We start from the raw sequence: 27,228 nt of genomic DNA on the forward strand, positions 1-27,228 counted from the left end.
AATTTTATATTTTTTAAAGTGAAATTTGGGTTTTGATTTATCATTTATTTAGCAATCGTATTTTCAAATAAATATTCAAATTCAAATTATGTAGGTGACTTGGAAGATGGAAAATCTACATCTACTTTCATGGTACATCTTGGGTCTATTGTCATTTTTGGGAAATCTAAAAAGCAACTAGTACAAACCCTATACGCTATAAAAGCTAAGTATATAGTAGCCTCTGAGCCAACTTAGGAAAGCTTATGGCTTCAAATAATTTTTGAGTGTTTATAAGAACAACAAGTTTCTTGTACACTACTATTTCTTGAGAATCAATTTTCAATCTAAAAATCCAACCTCTCACAATCAAATTAAACACATCAACACTGAGTTTCATTTGATTCGACACCATGTGAATGGGGTTATTTGTTAGTCTCTATTTTTAGTTTTGTCTTTCGATTTTGGCAATACTTTTGGCAGTTTTGTTTAATAGTTGAACTATTTATTGTTGCATTCTCTTTTTTCTGTATGCTTGTTTTACATTGAATAAACATATAATTTAGTTTTTTTCCATTTCTATTTTCATTAGAAACCTTTGTTTAACACTTTATATCTATCTTTATCTCCTCAACCAAATCTCTCTCTCTCTCTCTCTCTCTCTCTCTCTCTCTCTCTCTCTCTCTCTCTCTCTCTCTCTCTCTCTCTCTCTCTCTCTCTCTCTCCCTCTCTCATTCTTCACCCCTTCTATATCCCCCTCTTTATATCCCTATCTCTCCCTCTCCCCCTCTTTCTCTCTCCTTCTCTCCTTCTCTCTTCTTATTTCAAACATAACATGAGCCTATTCATAATGGAGCTTAATTATATGCTTGATTTAGATGTTTTATTTCATTCATGTTTGGATCCCTATAAGTGGATGCATAGTTTATTTAAAATTATTACTTCTCTAATAAGACCTTTGTTGCACAAACAACATCATTTTTTAAATAAATGGCCTACCAATTGACATCATATTCTACACAAATGTATGAAAAGAATAGAACAAATTTTTCCCCTATTGACATACCACACATGTTCAACATACCCATTGCACACAAGGATGTGATTGCTAGTTTGTATTTACTTACATTTTATGATAACAATTGACATCAACTTTAATATCTAAATGAATTATTACTTCAATAATTACATTTATTTAATTAATTTACTCAAAAGAATTAATTAAGATGATTACACCCTTACAAATATAACGCACAAATAATTATATCATTATATTTATCATAACACTTAGTAATATAATATTTTAATTGATATTATACCATAATTGGTAATCTTGGTGGATGACCTTAACATATAATCACCATTACTGATTATTCTTTAACCAATAGAACTACCATCTACCTTAAGTGGGACAAGACATAAATGAGTAGAGATAAGTTAACATATGCGAAATCAGTTGACAGAAGATACAACTGTTTCAGAAACTTCAGTGAAAACCTTGAGTGAGAATCAAGAGGATCAGGTATGGTTTATTTCAAAATTTTAGCAATTCTAAATCAGCAAACTGCATTTTCAGGTGATGCCTAAAAGTTATAATTAACTAATTGGATGGGATGACTAAAAGTTATAAGCTTTAATTGATCTTACCATTATTAATAATGGTTTTTTAAATGTTCTTTATTGAGAAAATGTTTGAATTTGTTGAAGGAAGTATTTAACATTAGCAATTGCATCTTGGTGTGCAATGGGTATGCCGAATAGAAGAATATTAGTCAAAATAATAAACATTGGAAAATTGAAGAATATTGGGAAAAAAAGAATTGATAAAGTGACATATTGTAAATCATAAATTTTTAATAAGTTGAACAAATTTAATAATTCATCATATAGAGATAATTCATTTATCACCAATAAAAGGTCATTGAAATAAAGGATAAGAAGAATCATACGTTAGAACTTGGTAGTATATATAAACATGAAAAAATGATCAATGGTTAATAGTGTTACAAGCAAGTATGCACATTATAATAACAAACACCATGAAATTGAATACATAGTTTACATTATCTTTGCTTGAATATAATCATTTGAAATGTCCTTGGAACCTCTCAAGCAAATGCAAAATCAACATGTGTATAGAGTAGGTCCTAATTTTTTTTGCATATCTTCCCCATTCAGAGGTTTAATTTCAATTGTATTTTGATTCTTGCAAGAGATTACATAGTTGCATAGTTGATTTCAAACTATAGAGAAGAATAATAGCCAAAACAATTATTGATAAAGTGATATAATGCAAATTTTAATTTTTTGGTGATTAACCTATAGAGATCATTAATTTATCACCAATATCGGGTCTTTGAAATCAAGGATAAATCAAGGATAGGAAGATTCATATTTTAGAATTTGTCGTGCGTAAAATATGATTAGAACCAAAGCCATTCTTTTATAAACTTAATACATGGTTACAAAACACCAAAAAATTGTCATATATCTAGTTCGATTATTTTTTATTGAATATAAGCATTTGTTTTATCAATTGTGTAAATGATCTAATTGCAAGAAAATTATATGAAATAAATTAAAGAGAAAAAATGAAGTTTTAAAAGGATAAGAAACATCAATTTATTTGATCTATTAAAAAATTCAAACCCAATTTCTTGGTATGGTGGTAACATTTAAAGGGAATAAAACAATCATTAAAATATCTTCTATTGAAAATTTTCCATTTGCATAGAAAATTTTAGATGTGCACGAAACTAATCATTAAGAAAGGAAGGCTAATTTAAGGACCGTCAATACTCTCCAAGGCACGGATGAAATCAATTTCCAATTTTGATCTCCAAATATTGACTTGCAAACAACACATTTATCAGTAAAACAAAATAATGTTTCAACGCAAGAAATTGAAACAATTGTGCAATATGCCGAAAATGGATAGTAATATATATTCATCCTAAGGAACATCTGCTAATTTGCCATCATAAAATCTACGAGAAAAGGAGAACCTACTGGTGGGGCATTGTTTTGGAGTTATCTGCAATAGGAATAGCTGGTGATGATTTAGCAAATTGCTAGGTAACAGTTCTTTATGATAATTCTTTGACCATTACTATCATGTATTAAGCATATCATAGATTTTAGAATTGCTCGATCCCAATATTTACCAAGAACCAGACTAAACCCTAGCATCAATTTTTAATTTTGGAACTTTATTGGTAGACATTTTTCTCAATAGTGACAACTATGCATTTTTGAACATCACGCATTGGGAAGATAAATGCATACTCAAAATTTATTCATTGAGTGTAAGAAGATTATTTTGTATTACAATTCAAACTTTATTTGATTTGATTTGTCCATAGATCATTTAATAGATACCCAAATGAATATGAAAAATATATATAATATTATCTAAAAAATAAATAGGGCATCATTCAGGCCTTGTATAGGGCTGACTATAGTTACTCAAACCTATAGTTCATTAATCTAATTCTTATTTATTTTTTAGTTCATACATAGTCCATTCGTAATTGCAAGCAGTGTAGTTTTGGAATGAATTTAAATGATCTACATTATATATAATATTTTGAATAGGAAATAAAGAGTATTACCAGAGTGGCCTGCACATTGAATAATTTAGCCATGAGAGGAGTGTGCAATAAGATTGTAGTTGTTTATGGAATAAATAAACATGAATTCATATGTACCAAAGATAATTTAAATGGAGGAATATAGTCAAAGTTCATTTCGGATTAAATACCACTGAAGATGTCTTAATGTGGCATGGTCAAATGTCAAATGAATGAATGATGTTAATACTTTTTATAAATGTAATTTTTAGCAGTAAATTTCTGCTGTGAATTATAGGACTGAGGCCGAGCTTCATCCGAGTGAGTCCTAAGCACCATTTGTACCACATGTCTCTAGTCAAACTGCAATGAGTTAGTTTCCATCTTTGTTAAGCCTGCAATGAGTTGGTAAGATGATTGCTTTTGTGTTCCAATTTGCATTGACTGTTCTTGAAGTGAAAAACAATGTTGCCATCAATGCGATGGGCCGCTCTAATACCTATAATATTTTTTTTCATTTAAATTTAAGCACATGACAGTGCAGATTAATAATACGTATGTTCCTTGAAATCATGTCAGGGCCACACAATGTGAACGAAAATGTACGAATGAAAACAAGGCAAATGCGCGTGAAAAAAATAGGGTTTAAAAAATTCCTCTATGATAGAGTGGACAGATTCATGTGGTACAACCAACATTAAATTACAATATAGTCATGTACAACGAGCGAGTCAGAACCTCACCATCACGTACATACTTTTGCAAACTTTCACGTACAACCAGCGAGCTAGGAAAATCAACGGACGGAACTTGTTCAATCGTCTTGCATTGCTTGTAAATAATTCTGAGTCATTGATTAGGAAAAGTTAGTTGGTGCATTCCATAGTAAGAGATGCCTTCGGCATAATAATTAATATAGATATTTATATTTATGAAGCAATTATTTTATTTACTGAAAATTTATTTTAGTTTACTTTTGAATTTTTTTATTTTATATAGATGAAGATATAAATTTATATGTTTATTTTGAAAATATAATATTTTTTTGTTAAATATTAATATGTTTTGCTAAATATTAATATTTATTGTTGTCAAATTTAAGATAAAGATAAGAGTTTCCACTACATATTCATTCAATTACACTCCATCTCTTATTGTTATTGTAGAATGTCTCTCCAAATTAATAAAAAAGTTTACTTGCATTTATAAGTTCTATTCATCCTATTTGATCTCTAAGAAATATTGTACATTAACAATTGTACTATTTGAAAGTGTAAGTAATGTGTCCATAATAAAATGAAGGTAATTTATTTAAATTCATTTTTTATTTTTATTTAAAACTAGCACTTGCACCTTAACGAGGTGCAATGCTTACGCTAATAGTCAGATATTGTTTGGGTAATTTATTTAGAGGGTTGATAGGTCATATGAAGTAAAAAATGTCATTATTAGGACTAATTGTATACAATATAAGTAGAGTGAATTTGAAATGTGGACATAACTATCTATTTGAATGTTTTACAATGTATGAAAACAATTAACATAAGAGATCAAATTACATATAATACATTTGTTGTTGATTTTTGAGAGATCTTCTATATAGATAGCACAATTTAGGGAAAAATACAAAAGTATTATTAACTTCAAGGATATGTAGGAATGTTAATCCTTTGTCTTGTCCTCCAAATATATATTTTTTTCAAGATGTTGAGCAAATGCTTCATTATAATTCAGAATAAGTCTATTGTTAGGCAACACTATTGTTCCGTATTCAAGCAATTGATTGTCAAAAATGATGGTGATTAGTGTCCCCAAATAACCTTAAAGCATGTGTACAATAGGAGACCATGTTTGTCTAATAGTATGGCTAGAAAAGTAGCATTAATTTGACCAGATCTTGATTTTAGGATCCTGGGATTGTTAGAACTTTGCATATGCCAATGATTAAGTTAGGATATTATTAATGAAATAATTTTTCTTTTAATTATTCCTTAAAAAGATATGTAGATATAAATTAAAAGTTTGGTCACCTTTTCATGTATTCGTTGTTAGTCAATTGATGTGGTTTTTGTAGCATACAGTCTTGATATTGCCTCCTTGTAGATGAGTTTAACATGTATCGAAGTAGACTTTTGTGAGAGAGAAATGATTAAAAAATTAAAATTGGTACTTCATGAAAAATTGGAGAAATTATGATGGAGATAGTGCTAAGAGTTATGTATCTTACTTTTTTTAGAGAGATAGTTGTTGTAATCAGGGTTCCTCTTTTTTCCTCATATTTGTGTATGGATTGTTTTGCATTTAGAGTATCGGTCAAAGCAGAATGTTGGTTGAATGTGAAGGCCATTTAATAACTTGAATCTATATATAGTTGTAAATGTTTTCCAATATTGATCATTTCTTTTTGAAATATGAGACCTTGGGATTTGTGTATGGTAATAGCCCATGTCATTGTGAGTAGTATCTATCTTTGATTGCCAAGCGATACATGTATTATCAGTGTAATTTTTGGGTCTTCTTGATTCCATGGTGGCCCACTATAATTATGGATCCTTGCTACACTGTACATTGGAACATTTGGTGGTTTACATCTTGGACTATAAACGATTTCAACAACTTTGTCAAAAGATCCATTTACAAGTCTTGCTTCTATCCATATGTTGGGTGTGAGCATAATATATGATGAACCACTTAACTTAACCCAAAATTTAACTTCTTGAAAGGTAACTAAGTAATTCAAGATGGGTCTCGACTAGTAGGCCATGTTAGGTACCCATGTACAAATGCAAATGCACATAAACCAATGCAATCTCTCATAAAGCGAGGAAAGAGAGAAAAACCTAATGGGAAAAAACCCTCCCCTAAAATGAGAGATGAAAATTATATTAAAAAAACTCTTGTAGAAGCATGTGAAGGACAAAACCCCATGTTAGGAAAAAGTCCCCCCATATGAGAGAAGAAGAGAAGATAGGTATCCCCCCCAATGTAGAATCTGCACCAATGGTAGAAGCTCAAAGATCTATGAAGAAACTGCTCCATGAATGTCGAACAACATTCCTCCCCATGGGAAGAAATAAAACCAAAGATGTATCCATAAAATCTCCCCAATCATAAAGGGAAGATGTAGGAAAAAAGCTCATGATGAATGAAATCTCTGAAAAATTGCTCAAGTGTCCCCATGTCAATGCTGAAAGATACCCCCTCCAAAGGTGGTGAACTGCTCCATGCTGCTGAAAAAGGCACTCTAAGATATAGTGGAGAGTAATGTAGAACAATATCCAAAGACTCACATGTAGATCCTCAAATAATAAAAAGACCTCCTCCAATTGTTGTACAAAAGTATCCACAATCATGTCAACCTTTAAGGAATGATCATGTAGAGAATGCACAAGAGGGTCAAAGTGTTCCCTCACAACAATCGAAGAAGGATCATCTTCACCAAAGAGAAGATGAATGTCATCAATGATGTCTCCCAAATCTGCAATGTAGGAGTCCACAAACAAACCTGCAATGTCTGTCAAGTAGGCATCCCAATCAACTGAAGCTAGAAGACAAGGAATATCCTAGCTACATCATCAAGTGCAATAGGTGATATGATAGCAAGAGGAGGAGATGAAATACAAGATTCGAGAATGAGGTCACATGTGAGAATCCCTAAGTTCAAGTACCCAAAGTTCTCCTCAAAATCTGAATCATCAACATAGGAAGAATTAACCTCATCAATAGGACCAAAATGTGAAAAAGAGTAAAATCGAGATGCATGATCAACCATCCCAGTCGCAATGATAGCTCTAGTCTCCAATTCTCTAATGATAACTAAATAAGGTGTGAACTCCACAATTTTCTGAGTTGCCCTGTGTGTGATTTGATAGATGGAAAGAAGATTGTTTGTCAAATGGGGTACACACAACACATCATTGAAGGAGTTATCCCCAATGGCGATAGATCCTTTCCCAATCACATCCATGTATATATGACTGCCCATCAAAATTTGCGGCATGTGGCAAGGCTCAAATGAAGAGAACATAGACTATGAAGATGCCATATGATGAGAAGCCCATGAATCTAGAAGCCATCTCCCTGAATCATGACTTGTAGTAGCACAAAGAGCTTGTCCCTTTCCTTTATCTGTCCCAAAAGAGTGATCCTTTCCTTTATTCTTTAATTTGGAAGAAGAAGTCGATGTAGACATTCTAGAAGGTAGGTTGATTTTGTTCTTCTCAAAAAGATTTTTCAACTCATCAATATCCTTCTTGTAACAATGATGTTCATCATGTCCCGACTTCTTGCAATATGCACAAAAAAGATTATCCTTATATGATTTCCTCTTAGGTGAGTCACCTTGTTGTGGAGAGGAGGATTTGTGCTCCATCTTTTCGTGGTTTTGACTTAGGTTGATTTTGATTCTTGCCTTTCCCTTGATTGCTTTGATTCCCCTTATTAACCACCAAAGCTTGTGACTTTAAAGATTTGAGAATCCCCATCTTGGTCAACTTAGATTGCTCAAGAATCAACATCTCCGTGAATGCATCAAATGAGGGAGAAGTGTATGAGGAACCTTGAGCTAACCTATGGGTGTGAAAGCTAGATACAAAGGTTGCATACTTGGAAAGAAGCTTGTCCACCAAGTTATAAACCAATTGAGCATCCTTTTTGTCAATTCCACAATCCTTAAGCTTTGCTCTTAGCTTATTTTCTTTTGTGACATAATATTAGATTATATCAAAATCCTTGGGATCCAATGTTGTGAGTTCACTATCAAGCTTGTAGCCCTTAATCTCATCAACTTGGCCATACAATTTTTCATAAATATCCCAAGCCTCTTTGATTGTAGTACACTTATCAATGTGAAAAATGAGGTCATCTAATACATACTTTCTAGGAGTTCCAAGTGCCATAGTATTCTTAGTGAGCCATTAAATTTGAGCATTAGGATCAACCTTAGGATCAGGTGGTTTTGTAATTGTTCCATTTACATAATGAATGAGCCCTTTTTCCATTAGGTTACTTCATGCCTTTATCTTCCATGATGCATAATTATGAGGAGTTAAAAGTGGAAATTTTGGAGAACCCATGGCACCAAAATAAAAAAGTACAAGATAAAGAGAGGCACAATCACACAAGACACACCCCCAAATTAATCAATCAAGAACCCCCCCCAAAAATGATGATTTGGCACTTTATACTTAATGTGTATACAATGGGCCACTTGCAAAACAAGGCAAGGTGGACTTCTAATTTCAATCTTACAACTGCCTTAAATAGGTTATAAGAGACTCCAAACAATACTGCAAGTGATCTAAACTGAGATCCAAGAAAAATACAAGTACCAAATAGGCCAAAAATGACCAAATACTGAAAGTACAATTTATACTAAAAATCACTACAAACTAATAGCAGATTATGAAAGTAGATGCAAAATTATGCATTTTCAAGAAAAGTGGCACCTAAAAGAGGAGGTTGTACAAGCTCAAACGGAGTCTTGGAAGTTGTAGAAATGGGGATTGGATAGGTAGTCACCAAAAAATGATATTTATGAGATATTTGTCCATCAAAATAAGAAAATAATGCCACCAAGAGAAAGCACATGAAAAATTATCCCATTTCAAAACACATTGCACCAAAAAAGGAGCAAAAATGAGCAAGATATGGCCAGTTGAAGTTGAACTACAAAATCAAGAAGCTCAAGGGAAGGTGCCTGCCAAATTTTCAAAAAATGATAATTTTAGAAATTTGCGAGGTTAAATTTAATGGTTGTATAGCTGTCGCTAAAAATTTACCTCCCTACCTGCATGGCATCCATATAGTACAAACTGATGATGTGGCAACTATGTGGTGAATGGCGTGTCTATCCGTACTAGTTATATAGCGCTGACTAAGAGAATAGGTGGTAGTACGAAAGAGTACATGGCACAATACTTGGCAGATTACATGTCAATACATGTGGTCTACAATAGTGATGATTGCACAATGTGGCAGCTGCATGGCAATTGATGACTAGGTTCGGTGGTCTATGTGGTAGTGACTGGGAACTCCACGTGTACAGGGACTGGTAAAAAAGACTCGAAGATTTGGTGGAGGATCGATGATGTCGGAGTAGGAAGGGACATGTGGCGGCTCGGGGAGGGCGGATGGTGAAGGCAACGTCAGAGCAGAAGGATGACACGACACTGGAGGGAGGAGCAACTTGCTGGCGGGGAGAAGAAGCCAACCAGAGTGGTCACGTCATCGAAGGAGCCGGTGGTACAACTCGCGAGGAAGTATATGAGGCAGGCTACTAAAAAGAAGCTACCGAGAGAGGAGATGCAAGGGCGAGGACCGGTCGTCGTCGGGACGACAGGACACAACAGCAGTTGGCGGATGAAAAAGTCAAAGTAGAGCGGGGAGCTCGGACAACAGGGTCACCGGATCACTGAAAAGAGGAAGTCGATGGTGGATGGAGAACACTATGGTGGCGGAGCCTGCAACACACGCAGGCATGTACGACGACAGACAAAAAACCTGCAGATTCTGCAGCACATTTTCGACGGTACAGGGGTGGGGTCGGACCCCCCCCCACCCGATATAAAATTTATTTTTTTATTTTTTCAAATCAAAATTTTACAAATAAACTTTTTCAAATACATTCCAAAAAATGAAGAATTGTTTTTTTTGAAAGGATTATGAAATTAAAAATATTTCGCAGAAAATAAAAAATGATATTTTTTTTTTTCAAAAATCGTACCGTACCACCCTAATTGGGCAAATTTTTTCCAAAGCTCGAAATTGACTTTCACCCAATACAGGTGAATTTATAGTCAAAATTCATGAAAATGACCACTCAGATGCAATGGTAAGGTCAGATGTAGTCTAGGATGCCTCTAGAAGATGTTGCTACTTATATCTGCCTCTTGACATCACAATAAAATCTCTCCAAGACAAATCAATGACACTCTAATGGCTCTGATACCATGTGAGATTTTGCCAAGATCAAGATCTCGATGAAAAGTATAATAGAGAGACAAAATAGATGATAGGAATAAACTGTGTTCTATCAAGATGAAAATACTGATCAACTGGATCATCAATCAATTACATACAATGTAGATGAGCCTGCTTATATAGGCAAGGCTATATGGACATGTGGCTCAATAAGAATCAAGGGTAGGTAGGGATAAGTAGGGGTAGGTAGGAGAAACAATATAATATTCCACATGAGGTGGATCATACACCGAATATGGAATGTAACAACAAGATAATACCACAAAAGGTGGAAAATTCTCCTACACACACTATCCCAATGTGGCACAAACACCCAGGTGTCTCATACCCAAACTACTATGAAATGTATTATCCTAAGTAAAATTAAGTAAGGTGTAATAATATCCAACATGCTAAATATTCAACATTTATGGTGACATAATTATAATATGGGTCATATTTCACTTTGTATTGCAATGCATCTATAACATGACTTCTACTCACATAAGAGTCATAATAATTCCCTTGTGTATGCAATATTCAAACTATGAGCACATCTAATTCTTCTATTCTACATAAAAGCACTTTTGCAATGATCTTAATATTTTGGGTAAAACTTATTGTGTGAACACTATATTTATATTGGCCTCCAAGAGCATGGGTTACTTTTAATACTGGGTTCACTCTAACAATGAGCATTTCTTCCACTCGGGAGAACCTTTTCAACATAACACGTTATTCCTGTGGGTCCATGTTGTTCAATGGTGAGAAATGATGTATGCCTTTCTGATGGAAGCATCTCTTTCAAGTAGCATTAGTATTTGATGATTGAACAAGCATGCCTGGGTAACATTCCTTGCATATTATGCATGTTAGTAGGTTGGAAAGTGCATCTATTAATTTTCAAAAAAATTTCAATTTTGTCATGAATTCAGGATTGTTACTGAAAGGCATTGAATGTTCTATTTGTTGGTCTTTTTGGGTACATTGACTTTGGGATGTTTGTTTGTCTAAGTTTCTAGCATGTCTCTTTGCATTTATTTCCTCTTTATGGTGAGCATAATAGGCTTTGCAAGTATCTTACAATGTTGTAGCATTTGTGCTTATATTTGTTGGGGCTCAATTTGGCTTTGTTGTAATATTTTAAGATGCCTATGGGAAACTATTTCCTCTTTATGACAAGCATAGTAATCTTGGCTTCTTTTTCGACTTTCAAATATTTCATGCTCTATTTGTTGGACATCAACTTGAATTTTTTCAGCATGAATGTTTGACATCTATATTTTGGAAATGTTAGGCCAAATAACTAATAATCATATGACAAAATTATAAAAAACAAATCTAGATTCCATCAATAGAATATAAGTGAAATGTTGTAATTGTGAAAGAAGACATCTAATAATGCAACTTGTTAACTTTGTATTTTATAACACAAATTCTTTAGTTCAAAACAATTTTAAATCATTTTGATTTTAGAAATTTAAAAATTTAAAGTAATTATTTTTTAATTATTATAATATTATTAAATGAATCATTTAAATATAAAGTTTTCTAATAAAAATGTTAATTTAAAAATCAAAACTTGATTTTAATATTTCTAATCCTATATAATATATTATGAATGCATATAGTCTAATTTAGAGTTAAAAACATCATATTAAATGATAGGAACTAACATAGAATAATATTTTATTATACTTTATTAATGTAATATAATAGAAAAAAATTTAAAAAAATTCAATATAATAAATATATTATTTCAATGTGGTTTGAATTAATAACTGTTCTTGCTTTGGTCTTTTGCCTACAATAAATTTTATATTTTTTAAAGTAAAATTTAGGTTTTGATTTATCGTTTATTTAGCAATCACATTTTTAAACAAATATTCAAATTCAAATTATGTAGGTGACTTGGAAGATGGAAAATCTACACTTTCTTAATACATCTTGGGTCTATTCTCATTTCTTGGAAATCTAAAAAGAAATTAGCACCAGCCCTATACTCTATTGAAGCTAAATAAATGGCAACCTCTAAAGCAACTCAAGAAATCTTTATGGCTTCAAAGAATTTTTGAGTATTTATAAGAACAAGAAGTTTCATCTACAATATTGTTTCTTGAGAATCAATCTACAATAAAAAAGGGCTAAAAATCCAACCTTTCACAATTGAACCAAACACATGAACACCAAGTTTCATTTGATTCAACACCATGTGAACAAGGTTATTAGTTAGTCTCTATTATCAGTTTTGTCTTTTAATTTCAGCAATAATTTTGGCAGTTTTGTTTAATAGTTGAACTATTCATTGTCGGCTTCTCTTTTTTATGTATGCTTCTTTGACATTGAATAAACATATAATTTACTTTTTTGCCAATTCTATTTTCATTCCAAATCTTTGTTTAACAGTTTATATCTATCTTTATCTCCTCAACCATCTCTCTCTCTCCCTCTCTCGCTCTTCAGCCCTTCTATATCCCTATCTCTCCCTCTCCCTCTCTCTCCTCTCCCTCTCTCTTCTTATTTCAAACATGACATGATCCTATTCGTAATGGAGCTTAACTATCTTCTTGATTTAGATGTTTTATTTCAGTCATTTTTGGATCCAAGTGGATGGATAATTTATTTGAAACTATTACTTCTCTAATAAGACCTTTGTTGCACAAACAACATCATTTTCTAAATGGCCTACCAATTAACATCATATTATACACAAATGTATGAAAACAATAGAAAAAAATTTTCCCCTATTGACATACCACACATCTTCGACGTACACATTGCACACAAAGGTGTGATTGCTAGTTTGCATTTACTTACACTTTATGGTAACAATTGACACCAACTTTTACTATCTAAACTAATTATTACTTCAATAATTGAATTTATTTAATTAATTTACTCAAAAGAATTAATTAGGATGATTAAACCCTTAAAAATATAATATACAAATAATTATATTATTATATTTATCATAATATTTATTAATATAATATTTTAATTGATATTATACCATAATTTGATAGATGTCGTTAGCATATAATCACCATTATCAATTGTACTCAACCAATAGAACTACAATCTAACATAAGTGGGACCAAAAAAAATAAAAAATGAATAGAGATAAGTTAAGATATAAAGCTGCAATACCTGAGTGTATGGATGCTCGATAGACCGGGGGGAGATATTTTCATAGATATTTTGACACACAAGTAATCCGATTTAGATGAAGACATTTAAGACTGGCAGGGATTTTCATGGTAAAATCATTGGTTTTTTGGCATATTTATAGTGTATATTATTCCACTTGTGCAGTTTTTATGTGCTTTTCGTTACTCATTTTTGTCCCAAAACATTGCACTTCAGTTTTTTTTGTTTTACGATAAAATTATATAAACAAATCTAGATTCCATCAATACAATATAAGTGAATCATGTAATTTTGAAAGAACGCATCCAATAAATCAGTTAACTTAATATTTTATAACACAAATTCTTTATTGCAAAACAATTTTAAATCATTTTGATTTTTACAAATTTAAAAATTGAAGGTAATTATTTTTAAATATTATAAATATTAAATGAATCATTTAAATATAAAGTTTTCTAATAAAAAATGTTAATTTAAAAATCAAAACTTGATTTTAATATTTCTAATCCTATATAATATAATACAAATGCATACAACCTAGATTAGAGTTAAACACATCATATTAAATGACAAAAACTAACATAGAATATTATTCTATTATACTATATTAATATAATAGAATAGAATATAATAAATAAAAAATACCATATAATAAATATTAATACAATGTAGTTTGAATAAATAATTGTTCTTTCTTTGGTCTTTTGTCTACAATAAATTTAATATTTTTTAAATTAAAATTTAGATTTTGATTTATCATTTATTTAGCAATCACATTTTCAAATAAATATTCAGATTCAAACTATGTAGGTGACTTAAAAGATGGAAAATCTACATTTACTTTCTTAATACATCTTGGGTCTATTGTCATTTCTTGGAAATCTAAAAAGCAACTAGTAGCAACCCTATACTCTATAGAGGGTAAATATATGGTAGCCTCTGAAGCAACTTAGGAAATCTTATGGCCTCAAGTAATTTTTGATTATTTATAAGAAGAACAAGTTTCTTCTATACTATTGTTTCTTGAGAATCAATTTGCAATCTAAAAATCCAACCTCTCACAATCGAACCAAACGCATCAACACCAAGTTTCATTTGATTCGGCACCATGTGAATGGGGCTATTTGTTAGTCTCTATTTTTAGTTTTTTTCTTTCGATTTCAGCAGTAATTTTGGTAGTTTTGTTTAATAGTTGAACTATTTATTGTTGCATTCTTCTTTTTTATGTATGCTTCTTTTACATTGAATAAACATAAAATTTACTTTTTTTCCATTTCTATTTTCATTAGAAATCTTTGTTAACACTTTATATCTATCTTTATCTCCTCAACCATCTCTCTCTCTCTCTCTCTCTCTCTCTCTCTCTCTCTCTCTCTCTCTCTCTCTCTCTCTCTCTCTTCACACCTTCTATATGCCCCTCTTTATATCCCCATCTCTCCCTCTCCCCCTCTTTCTCTCTCCTTCTCTCCCTCTCTCTTCTTATTTCAAACATAACATGATCCTATTCATAATGGAGCGTAATTATATTCTTGATTTAGATGTTTTATTTCGCTCATGTTTGGATCCCTATAAGTGGATGCATAGTTTATTTGAAATTATTACTTCTCTAATAAGACCTTTGTTGCACAAACAACATCATTTTTTAAATGGACTACCAATTGATATCATATTCTACACAAATGTATGAAAACAATAGAATAATTTTTTCCCCTATTGACATACCACACATCTTCGATGTACCCATTGCACACTAGGATGTGATTGGTAGTTTGTATTTACTTACATTTTATGATATCTGACACAAGGTAAAAGGGGTACAAGGCACAAACACAAGTTCAAACGTTAAACTAAATACAAATGAACTCAAAAACCTTAAGATGTATACCAAGAGAGATATAAAGCAAACAATGAGAAGCATACATAAACGAAAGAGAGAAAGAAGACTTCCCAAGATGCTCCCAAAGAATCTCATAGATGTTTCTCCCTTTCTCCTCTCCTCTCCAAGTCCCACATGAGTGTAGCTCTTAGCTTTTAGCAATATCCATGGATGTCATATGAAGATTCAAGATGGTTGTAAAAATGAAAATAAATGCTTGTGCAAGTGTAAATGATGTGCTATGAGAAAGCTCCTAATTAATGTCTATGTGAATCTTAGTATAATAACAATGCAAAATGCTTCCTTTTTTTTCTTGAGAAATTAGGTCCTTTTATAGGAAAAAATGTTGATTGAATGACCAAGATTGAGTGAGCTTGTGAAGGGCTAGGATTGATGGGTTTGTGATCCATGTGATGACTTTCAAACCAATCCCATGATGACAAGTGTCAACATGAGATGGCTTGAGTGGAGAGGGAAGAAGCACTAAATGCCTCAGATGACATGAAGGTTACCCTAGGAGGGTTTGGTTAGGCCTGAGTTAGTGGATAAGGGTAAAATTACAAAGCCATGTCACACTTTTATAAAGGAAATGGTCAATGCTTCATTCAACAACTCTCCTATGGAGGGTAGGATTAGATTCATTCTAATAAATTCATTGATTACTCGAAGTGGAGGACCCATGTCAATAAACACTTTGGTATAGATTGTAGGAACCACAGCAGTGGAAACAGCTGTTGTTATGAAATTATCGTGTACCGTATACACCGATTGAACTAGGGATGGGTGGGATGGTAGTTCAGCTATAAAACTATTTCGTTGCCTCCGGTCCGGTAACAGTAGAACTATCCCTCGTCTAGTTGGATGGCTAAAACAAGGATGCTCTAGCTGAAGAACTTAATAGGCAACACCCACGGTAGCTCCTTCTTTCCGACCTGGGTTAGTGAGCCCAACAAAGAAGAATGATGTAAACTAATTAAATTTATATTCTTTTGTCTATTTTATGTTTGTAATTTTAACAAAATTTAAAAAAATTATTTGAATGTAGTTTTTTATAAAGTAAACACCATTATTTAGCTGTTGATAGAATGTTGAAATTGAAGATATACAAGCCACCACACTTTAATTAGTAAATTTTACTTTTTTTAATTATTTTTTTTTGTGTATATTGATAAATTGAAACTTTATTGCATGGATATATTGTTTACTATTTTTTATAGATATATATTTTTCAATAAATTTGAAAAGTTGTGTGTGCTCAAATATAACTCTTTCCAATTCGCACCGGTTTTTTTCTTAATTATTTATCCAAATTAGAAAAGAATTATATCATTTTGACATAGATTTCTTTCTCTATTGCATCATATTTTTTTTCAAAATTTTTAAATAAATTTAAGTGTTTTTCTTTGACAAGATAATCAACCTTATATTTTAGTGTTGATGACCTACTTTCAATAAAATAAAATATAAAATATAAAAAAGTAATTAAAATATTAAAAGACATATATTTTTGAAAATTCACTTATAGATCTATAAAAGGGTATTTTTACATTTCAAAAAAAAAGTATTTATAAGAGTAGGAGTTGTTTAAACATTGAGTTTTTTTTTGTTTTTTGGCAAGTAGACCCAAAGTGGTATAAAGTATACATTTAGTACACACTTCCAATTGGAAAAGTTGTGGTCCACATATAACTTAACTATAATGAATCTAAATAGATCATATAATTCGCTGAAATTAATTTTTAGTTAGAATTACTTAAATGATAAGTTACCCTGAAATGTGACACAGTTTTGTGCTTTTACCCATTAAGTTTTTATCCAAAGGTAATGCTTTTATCCAATGGATAAACTCTTGTGCAAGAGTTAATGGAGATAACCATGGTCAAAGCAATGAATTCTTGAAGAGACCCATGAGTTAAATGAGGGTTGAGTTAGAGGGAAAATCTATAACCATGTGGGTAAGTTGAGTTAACCATTAATGGTTATGGAAGAGCCATAAATGGTTTGGAAGACTTTGAGGGTTAACTTGTTGAGGACATAAGGCCTTTAATACATTTCAAAGACTTTGGAGGCTTTGAGAAGTGACTTCTCTTTGCTTAGGAATGTGACAATAATTAGGAGATGAATTAGGCTAAATTGGAAGTGATTAGAAAAATCTAAAAGGGGTTTAGGAGGCAAGTGGGAGATGTAGGATTTTAATTAAAATAAAATTCATTTATTTCAACTAAAATTGTGCAACTTGCATTTGTAAAAAAATGCAAGTGGGAGGACTTTAGAGATTTAAATAAATATTTATTTATTTTAAATGTGGAGAGGGGTTAATTAAACAAATATGCTTTATTCATTAGATTGAATACTTTATTTAATTAATAGGAAAATAGGTTCAATATGAATTAATTAAATATTAATTTAATTAATTGTTGATTGATTGTTTAAATAATCAAATAAATATTAAATATTCATTTAATTAAGTAGACAGATTTATGTGTCTACAATAACAATTTACATCAACTTTATTATCTAAAATAATTATTACTTCAATAATTGTATTTATTTAATTAATTTACTCAAAAAAATTAATTAAAATGATTACACACTTAAAAATATAATATATAAATAATTATATTATTATATTTATCATAATATTTATTAATATAATATTTTAATTGATATTATACGAGAATTTGATAGATGCCGTTATCATATAATCATCATTATCAATTGTACTCAACCAATAGAAATACCATCTAATCTAACATAAGTGGGACTAAAATAAATAAATGAATAGAGATAAGTTAAGATATTAAGGTGCATATCCCTGAGTGCGTGGATGCTGGATAGACCAGGGGGAGATATTTCCGTAGATATTTTGACGCACTTCAGTTTTCAACCTGTGCAGTTTTTATGTCCCAAAACAGTGCACTTCAGTTTTCTTTGTTTTACTTTTGCATTTTCATTGGCTGAAAATAGGATCCTGTTTCCACCGAGTGAATCAGATCAGATATTATTGAGCTTTAGGGGCTTTAGGGACTTTTGTACATTATTCCACCTGTGCAGTTTTCTTTGTTTTACTTTTGCATTTTCATTGGCTTAAAATAACACCGAGTGAATTAGATATTATTGAGCTTTAGGGACTTTTGTACATTAAATATCTAAGACTCAGCTGAAGAGGCACAAATGGATTCTATGACGTAGTTTTCTGGCATATATACAGTGTATATCATTCCACCTGCGCAGTTTTTCTGGCATATATACAGTGTATATTATTCGATACCGCTGAAAAGAGGCAAAAATGGATTCGATGCCGTACAACTGTTTATAAATGGTTGGATTGATAGTGGGAAAAGTTTTAATTTGAGCATTCAAGCTGTTATAACTTGCTGAGATCCATGATATGCGTAGGGAATGCCCAAAGCATGAAACAGAAGAATGAGCAACCAGGGATCCACTCACAACACGCCAACCTGGTAAAATAGAAGACTAGTGTTTTTATTGTATAGGTTTCCACATCTTGTCTATTTCTTTTTACAGAGGTGAACCAGTTTTTGCTACAACACTAGGTTTTCCTGTGAGTTTTATATGGTTGTATTAGTGTTCAGGTTAATTTATATTAACAGCAGGTATGTATTTACAGTTGTTGGAGGCTCCCACATCAGAATCATCATGGACCAATGAAAAACACAGCTTGCATCTCAATTCCATGGAGGAAGCCTTTGTCTCACGTCTTTATACATATCCCTGTAAAAGATGGCGAGCAGATAGAGGAGAAATAGCCTCTGTATTTAGACTCGATTTAAATGAGGTTTGCTTTTTGAGCATCATTATGTGCCCTATGGTTCCACTATATTTTCTTCTTCTTTGATTTTGGATCTGAACATAAGATAGTGCTAAAAGAGATTAGTTGTGGGTGCATAGGAAGTTGAGTCTGGATTTTCCAATGGTCAAGAACTGTTTGGGTTTGCTGAAAGTGAACCAGAGAAGCCTAGCCTATATCATGATGTTCAAAACAATTCAAAAGAGTGTGGATTGAAGGAGAAATGCAGCAGTAATGATACAACTCAGGAAAACGATAGAAATGGTTGGTTCTTTCCCCTTGAACAGATGATTTCGTTGAATCTAGGTTAACTTTTTTCATGGGTATTAGCAATTTTTTTATTTCATCTGTTACTTTGCCTAGTAGATCTTCGGTTTTATTCATATGTTGTTGTAGATGAATGGATATCATGCTGACATGAATGCCTGACAGGGAGAAGGAAGAAGAGGTAGTTACAACATCCAAACAGGGAAATAACAGATGTGTTCGAAGAAGTGCAGTCTAAATATAATGATGAACATGCAAGAAATTTCTATGCAGGGCGAGATCGGTTGACAGAAGATACAACTGTTTCAGAAACTTCAGTGAAAACCTTGAGTGACAACCAGGAGGATCAGGTACTATTTAGATCAGAACCATATTGAGCTTATTGAGACTCTTGAAAATATTCATACAAATTCTAATTCAGGAAACTGCATTTTCAGAGCATTCCATTAAACAATGAGACATCTCCCAAGGAAGATGGCAAGCCCTGATAAGACTCGAATTTTTCTGTCTTGATAATGTAATTGACTAGTTGGAGATATTTTAACCACTTAACTAATTGGAAGCTTTAATTGATCTTTATACCATTATGAACAAGAGCTGCAAGGCAGCGAAGTTCCTGCCAAGTCTGGAAGAACAATTTTGATTAGTTTTGATTTGTTTTTGTTTGTGAATACATGACATTCGCTTTGGCAGAACAATTTTGTTTTGTTTTTATAATACATAAATAGTGCCTCCAGTTTATTTTTGGTTGCTCTTCCCTTTGAAGTTGCATATATGCACTCATCTTCCCAACCGAATTTACAAGCGGATACAAGCAATATAACAGCAGACATATTGATCAGGTTAGAAGATTTTTTAACAAAATACATAAAATATTAGACAAAAAAAGGAGACATATTGATCAGGTTAGAAGACTTTTTAACAAAATACATAAAATATCAGACAAAAAATGGCTCACAACCAGTTAGAAGCAGTTTTGACATTCAAAACAACAGCAGAAATATTTCAGAACTGACGATTGCGTCAAAACATGAAGGAAGAGTAATCAAATAAAAAACCCTTATTGCCAACTGTTCAGTTGGTCTTGTGTTTGTTCTCTCGCACTCGCATGGGGAGCATGCAAAGCTTGTCTGACATCCCCCAACCCCAAACACAGCTGAAACCTGCTCCCTTCTGCAATCTTGCAGTGACGAGAAAACTAGCGAATAAGATAATTCTCGTCACGTGAAGGAGCCATATCACTCAAATAATTTGAGCCAATTGGGATACATAAAATTCTTTTAGTAATGCATTATGGTTAAAAATTGATTACTTTCAATAATCTACACATTGCAAAAAAAGAGACTGCATTTGATGAAATTTCTTGTATGAAACATGATTGGTTGGAGCAGCAAAAAATTATTCGGAAGTTAAAACTAGCCCTGGCCAATAGTTTCTAGAAAGGTAGGAACTAATAATGGTTTTTTAAATGTTCTTTATTGAGAAAATGTTTAGATTTGTTGAAAAAATGATTTAATTATCAATACAGATATTTATATTTATGGAGGAATTATTTTATTTACTTAAAATTTATTTTATATATATAAAGCTATAAATTTATATGTTTATTTTTAAAAAGATAATATTTAATATTATGGTTGTCAAATTTAAGATAAAGATAACATATTTTCTAACACATTCAAGTCAATACATTCTACTTCATGTTGTTAGTGTAGAGTGTCTTTCCACACTAACAAAAAGTTCAACTAAATTTTCAAGTTGCAACCATCCTATCTAAATATATTTTGACCTATGTATTTTATTTCTAAAGAATATTTTATATTAGTAGGTCTACTTATAGGAGGTATAAGTAATGCATTCATAAGAAATGAAGGTAATATCTAAATTTATTGTTTATTTTTTGAGTCATATTATTTTTATTAAAACTAATAAGTTATTATTGTTTATTTTTTTAGTCATATTATTTACGCAATGATATAATAATTATCAATAGCAAAAGATATATCAACTTCTTATACTTTTTTTAATCAATGAATTGTGGTCTTCCGGACAACTCCCATAAACTAAAAAGATAAAACAAAATACACCAAACCCATGAACATGGATAGAAAAAAAGAAGAAAAAACTTGTTGAGCATAAGAAAACCTCATTGGAAACCTCATGTTTTATCTTTTTGACCAAATTTGTATGCAAGTGTAGCCTTACTTTAAATCTATGTTATTGATAATTTTCACATTATTGCTTCTATTTATCACTACTATCCACTCTTTAAAGGTGATATTGGAAAGGATATATCTCAAAACATCAAAAAGGATGTGAATGAAGGTACTAAGTGAAATTAATGGTGTCTATATATTTTTCTAAAAAACATCCAAATATTTTTTGATGGCTTTAAAGAAAGAATCAAACTATAATTGTAATAGTAGGTTTGAGAGATAGACCCATATAGTCTTCACCTTGAATGATTCATTAAAAGGACTTTAAACTCAAGGTACTAAGGTTTTAATGGGAGTTTGTGCTACCCCCAAAACCAATGCTCATAGAGGATAGCATTTTGTTCATCCATGATTATAGGGAAAATATTTGAGATTACCTTTTGTTAAAGGTTTCCATGCATCAATAATCCACTTGTGTGGTTCCGAAAGGCTAGACAAAAAGAAATTAAATTTTATAATCCATTGTTGATGAAAAAAATATCACCTTCAATTACTTCATTTTTAACATCTTCCAAGAACTCAAGAACTAGGGAATAATCAATTTAATATTGTTCATGTAGTTTGCAATATTTTCCAAAGAATCCCAAGAAAACTTTGTACAATAAAGCATGAGCCCTAAGAAAAATATTTCATCCCCTTGTTAAAGGCATCCTAAGTAGTAATGTTTGAGAATGAGATACCTTGAGTTGTGCTAGACACCTCATCACCATTATTGAAATTATTAAAATCACTAATGTCATTCACAAAAGAGTTAAAAGGTTTAGGATGAATAGAGAAGATATGATTACTATAATAGGAAGAGGAACCATTCAAGGAAAATGACTTGGATATAGAAGCCTCATAAATACAAAAGCTTGGAGCTCTTTGAAGCATAATATTTTTTCTAATTCAATCTTAACTTCTTATGCTTGCTATATATATGAACATAGATAAATTTATTAAATATTAAAATAAAAATTCACATCATTTATTTATAAATTTTGGTGAATCTTCAAGTTTTTCCTTTGAAATTATAATAGTGACACTAAAGTTCTTATCACAATATTGAAACACAAAATATGGCCTTGGGAGAAAAAATAGCTTGGTATATGTATGCAAAATAAAAAACTAAATGTTGTGAGATCATACAAGAAAAGCATCCAAACTCCTATGATTCAAAACTAATTTCATCTATAGCAGACCCTCTCATTGGTTAAAAAATATGATGTTTCATTGTGCATGGTAGGGAAGTGATCATTCCTCACTTAACCTAGGTTATCCATATTCCTATAATGGTTACCCCCTCTCTCAAAAATTTTAGAGCTCTATGAGTTTATCTCTATTTTGAGAGAAGTTTGGGGAATTAAAATTAAGGATTACTTTGAGGTCACAAGTAAGGTGATGAAAAAATTAAAATGAATTTTTTTTTATAATTACCTCATTCCATAGGACTAATGTAATATACTTCACAAAATTATAGGGAAAAGGAGAACAATTTACTTAGAAAAACAAGATGAATTAATTTGGGTTGCATCAAAATAAAATCATTATTCAATCATTCAAGGATATCATGTTCTTACTCATTCAAAGACTAATAAGAAATAGCCTTCTAAATTGTGTTGGCAAAAAATTCACACTCCAAGAGAACAACCCTTTGTATTATTACTAAACAAAAGTGGTTACAGCACAATATTAGAGACAAGCTCATTCAAATGAGTCTTCAACAATGACAATGATTTTAGCAGCATAACAATATTTTCAAAGACTTAATATCACTACACAAAATGTATAATTTGTAGTGTCATAAATTGTATCTCTATAAAATTTCACACTCTATTTGAAACCTACTTAAGTTTGCTTTTTCCTAGATCATTTTAAGCCTATTTGGGCCCTATTCTACACTAAAACTTCATTGTTAATCCCACAATTTAAATGAAATAAAATTATTAAATTAGGACTAGATCTAAAATCACAAACCTTGACACTCGTGACTCCATTTTGGAGGAAAACAAGACACCTAGCTCTATAATCTCACTAAAATATCTTGAAATTGTAGCTAGTGCAAGTGTTTGCCTTCAAATTTTCAAATTCAGTTTGAATTTTCGTAGTTGATCATTTTGTGTCAATTTTTTTTTTGTCAAAAATATCTTGTGATATCTATTAGTGTAGGTTTTTATTTTTCCTTATGTTAGGTATTTTATTTTTCCTACACATTATTTAAGCTTGCTTAGGTTATTAGGAGTAGTTAATATGAGGACACATGGAGAAATACTTTAGCTACATGTGTAACTCTCTCCATCAAATAGGTAGTTGAGTTACATAGCCTATTTTGGCTTGTTATGCCACCTCACATAACCATTATGTATTCATTTTCTAAGTGGGTTGTGAGGTAGTTGGGTTTCTCACCTTTTTTTGACTTTGTGTCAAGTACCACAGTTAATTTCCTATCTTCATGTAAGGAGGTTATGCCACATGTTTTAGAATTTTACCAAGTAGGTAAAATCTTCCATTTTAAATTGGGATTAGGGGTTAATTCTATTATTTTTCTATATAATTAGCACTCTACTCTCACCTTCACTAGTTCAGTGATAGCTCAGTGAGAGTATTGAGAGTCTTCTCAAAATTCTCTTTTCTTGTCTTTATTTTTCTCTCATTTTAGATTTCTCTTCATCTAGTTGTTTTGATCTTTGATCAGCTACTCCTTGGAGTTGCATATGATTTATGACCAGCATTGGATCCTACCTCGGTTCTTACATCTCATAGAATCTAACATGATATCAAAGTCGTATATTGTCTAGTCTTTCTCATTATTATTAATTTTTTTTAAAGAGATTTGAGATAATTAGGTAGCTATTATTTTTCTTAGAAACTAAGTATGCTCTTTTCCTGCATTCTTGAGTGACCTAGAGAATCAGATCAGTTTAAAGGAAACTAAGCTTCTATTTAAACTGGTTTAAATATATATACATGTTCTTGTGAGATTTGGGTGATATAAGCTTTTTGGTAATATTGAAGGATATTTTAGTATTTACAAAGTGCCTAGAAGGCTTGAGAAAGTCAAAAGTGACTTTTATTTCACCAAAATTAGAGTTTGGAGAACATAGTAAAAATCAAAGTGATAATTTTAAAATTTCACTAGAGTTGTTTTCATTTTGGTTTCATAATTCTAGCTTCTACTCCTTCACAAGAAAATTAATTTATGGGTTTGGTTCCCAACATCAAAAGACTATTTGGGTATCTCTTAATTTTTGCATAAAGTCAATTATTTTTGCATAGATTGACAGTGAACTAGGCATGAGCAATTTTGGCTAGCAGATTTAGCAACTTTTTTAAATAATTGCATAACCTTTTCCTAACATGTAAGATTTCCACAAATACGTACTTGATGGAAAGCTAGAAATGAAAAATTTTCATCCACATAAATTTTATTGTCATTTTATATTAAAGTTTTTTGGTTTAAGTTGCTTCACTTCTTCTCTTCAACAAGATATATCCTTTACCTCAGAATTTTTTTGTTTAAAAAATGAATTGGCATTGGAAAGGTATAGAAGAGTATTACACAACTATAAGAATTTTAAAAAAATATTTTTCATCAAACCAATTTGTATCATTTTTTTTCAAATTGGCCATTAGAGGCCTACGAAGCAATGTAATCCGAGAAAAGGGTTGGTAAATGCACTAATTATAAAGTGTTAACCATGTAATATTTGGGGGGTATTTTTTTGAGACTAGTGGAAAGGGAGTGGTGTCTCATGTGCCTTCTTTATTGCACTATTCCTCATTATTTGCAATCTTTTTTTCTACTATCATGGATAAATGATCTACAATTCCTATTTTAACATCATATAACTATTTTAAATGAAAATCTAAGATGATAATATATTTGAATAGAAATGGATATAATTGTATTACAATGAGACTTAAAATTGAACGTCAATATGATGCAAAAAGATAAAATATTTTAACAAATCTGATGAAGCATTTCGTACTATGTGTATGTTAGTCTCCCCTAACCTTCTTTTTTACATTGAATCTGCCACTACACTAGATGAAGTGTGGACCACTTTGGAAAACCTCTTTGGTAAGTATAATGAGTTAAGAGGTCATTAGTTGGAGAATAAACTCATAGGGTTGGGTCCAACCAATTTTGACACCGTACAAGACTTCTTCATAAAACTTAGATCTATAAGATTGTATTTCGAATAGTGTTGAATTAAAAAGGATGGTAAGCAATTGGTCTCGATAATTATTATAAGTTTATTCCTAAGTATTCAATGTTTGTTTCTACATTCTATGCTACAAAAAGTGCCCTAGGTTCCACATTCAAGATACATTCCTGATTAATTTTTCTACACTAGGGAGTATGAAAATTATTTCAAATGGGTACAATCAAACCCTCTAAGTCACATGACTTAGCTATAAATCAAGGAACAAAATAATATAAAGGGTCTAGTAGGAAAGATAAGAAACAAAAGAATCAAGGAGAGAAAAAGAAAGATCAAAAGTTTGCTACTTCAGAAGTAGATATTAAATATTTTCATCAAAAGGTGTGTAAACACTTAAATTAATCATTTTAATTAATTTAAGTCTCCCACATAGATAATTTATTTAATTATGTTAATCCTTATTCTTCCCAATATTAATTGAATTGAATTTAATTAATATTGTCACTATAGTCCAATGATTTATTTATTTAATAAATCAATTCTCCCCCATTCTTCTAAGGTATCCAAAATCAATTCTTCTTAAATCTCCCCTTTAATTAATTAATTAATTAACCCTTGTGATTCCTACAAATTACATTTTCCTAATCCATCATTAGCCTAATTAATTCTTCTAGAAGTCCTCTTAATCCTACTTACCATTATTCCTCTAATTTTTAATTGCCCTCACTCATTATCTCTCCTAGTCAAATCCTCTTACAAATTCCACTTCCTCTAATCCCACCTAATCCCTCTTCTAATCTCTCTTCTTATGGACCTTGATAGTGGATAATCCCCATGATTAGCCACAAATTCAACTCCTTATCCCCTCACTCAACCACCTTCCTTAAATGCTCTTTTCCTAGGTGAATGTGAGATTTTCAAAAATCTCACATCCCTCTAGGTATCCCTTTACCCAAGGAATTTTTAATTCCTTTTTATTTCTCCAATCCCCATGATTCTCTTTTTAGGGAATTTTTAATTATCCTTCTCACCATCCAAGGAATATTTTTATTCCTTTTGTCTTCCCTAGGTGCATTGGAAAGCCTTCCCAATGAACCTTGAGGAGTGTGGAGACAAGAAATGCCTTTATGACATATTTCTTGGACTCCACACTTGTCTTGTCAACTTCTCTTGATCCATGTGTGGGCTCACATGCAATCTTGACCCTCCATCTTGGATCAATCCTAGCCATCCATTTGCTCTCCCATTCTTCTATAAA

General features: G+C 31.4%; 1 protein-coding gene across 1 annotated transcript; it reads left to right on the forward strand.

Annotated features, from left to right (window-relative positions):
• The first annotated feature begins 18,727 nt into the window (after positions 1-18,727).
• Positions 18,728-20,315, forward strand: LOC131052262 (uncharacterized). The gene is made up of 5 exons (XM_059219219.1): positions 18,728-18,995; positions 19,163-19,330; positions 19,444-19,606; positions 19,775-19,959; positions 20,047-20,315. Exons 1-4 carry the CDS (start codon positions 18,918-18,920, stop codon positions 19,792-19,794), a joined length of 429 nt encoding a protein of 142 aa, XP_059075202.1. The 5' UTR covers positions 18,728-18,917; the 3' UTR covers positions 19,795-19,959; positions 20,047-20,315.
• Positions 20,316-27,228: the final 6,913 nt, after the last annotated feature.

Source organism: Cryptomeria japonica, chromosome 1 (assembly GCF_030272615.1).
Source record: "Cryptomeria japonica chromosome 1, Sugi_1.0, whole genome shotgun sequence".
In the NCBI taxonomy this organism is placed as follows: domain Eukaryota; kingdom Viridiplantae; phylum Streptophyta; class Pinopsida; order Cupressales; family Cupressaceae; genus Cryptomeria; species Cryptomeria japonica.

Coding starts and splice junctions, on each gene's coding strand:
- LOC131052262 (XM_059219219.1), top strand. CDS start 18,918: ATGATATGCGTAGGGAATGCCCAAAGCATGAAACAGAAGAATGAGCAA. Junction 18,996..19,162: donor ACTCACAACACGCCAACCTG/GTAAAATAGAAG, acceptor ATGTATTTACAG/TTGTTGGAGGCTCCCACATC. Junction 19,331..19,443: donor TTAGACTCGATTTAAATGAG/GTTTGCTTTTTG, acceptor GTGGGTGCATAG/GAAGTTGAGTCTGGATTTTC.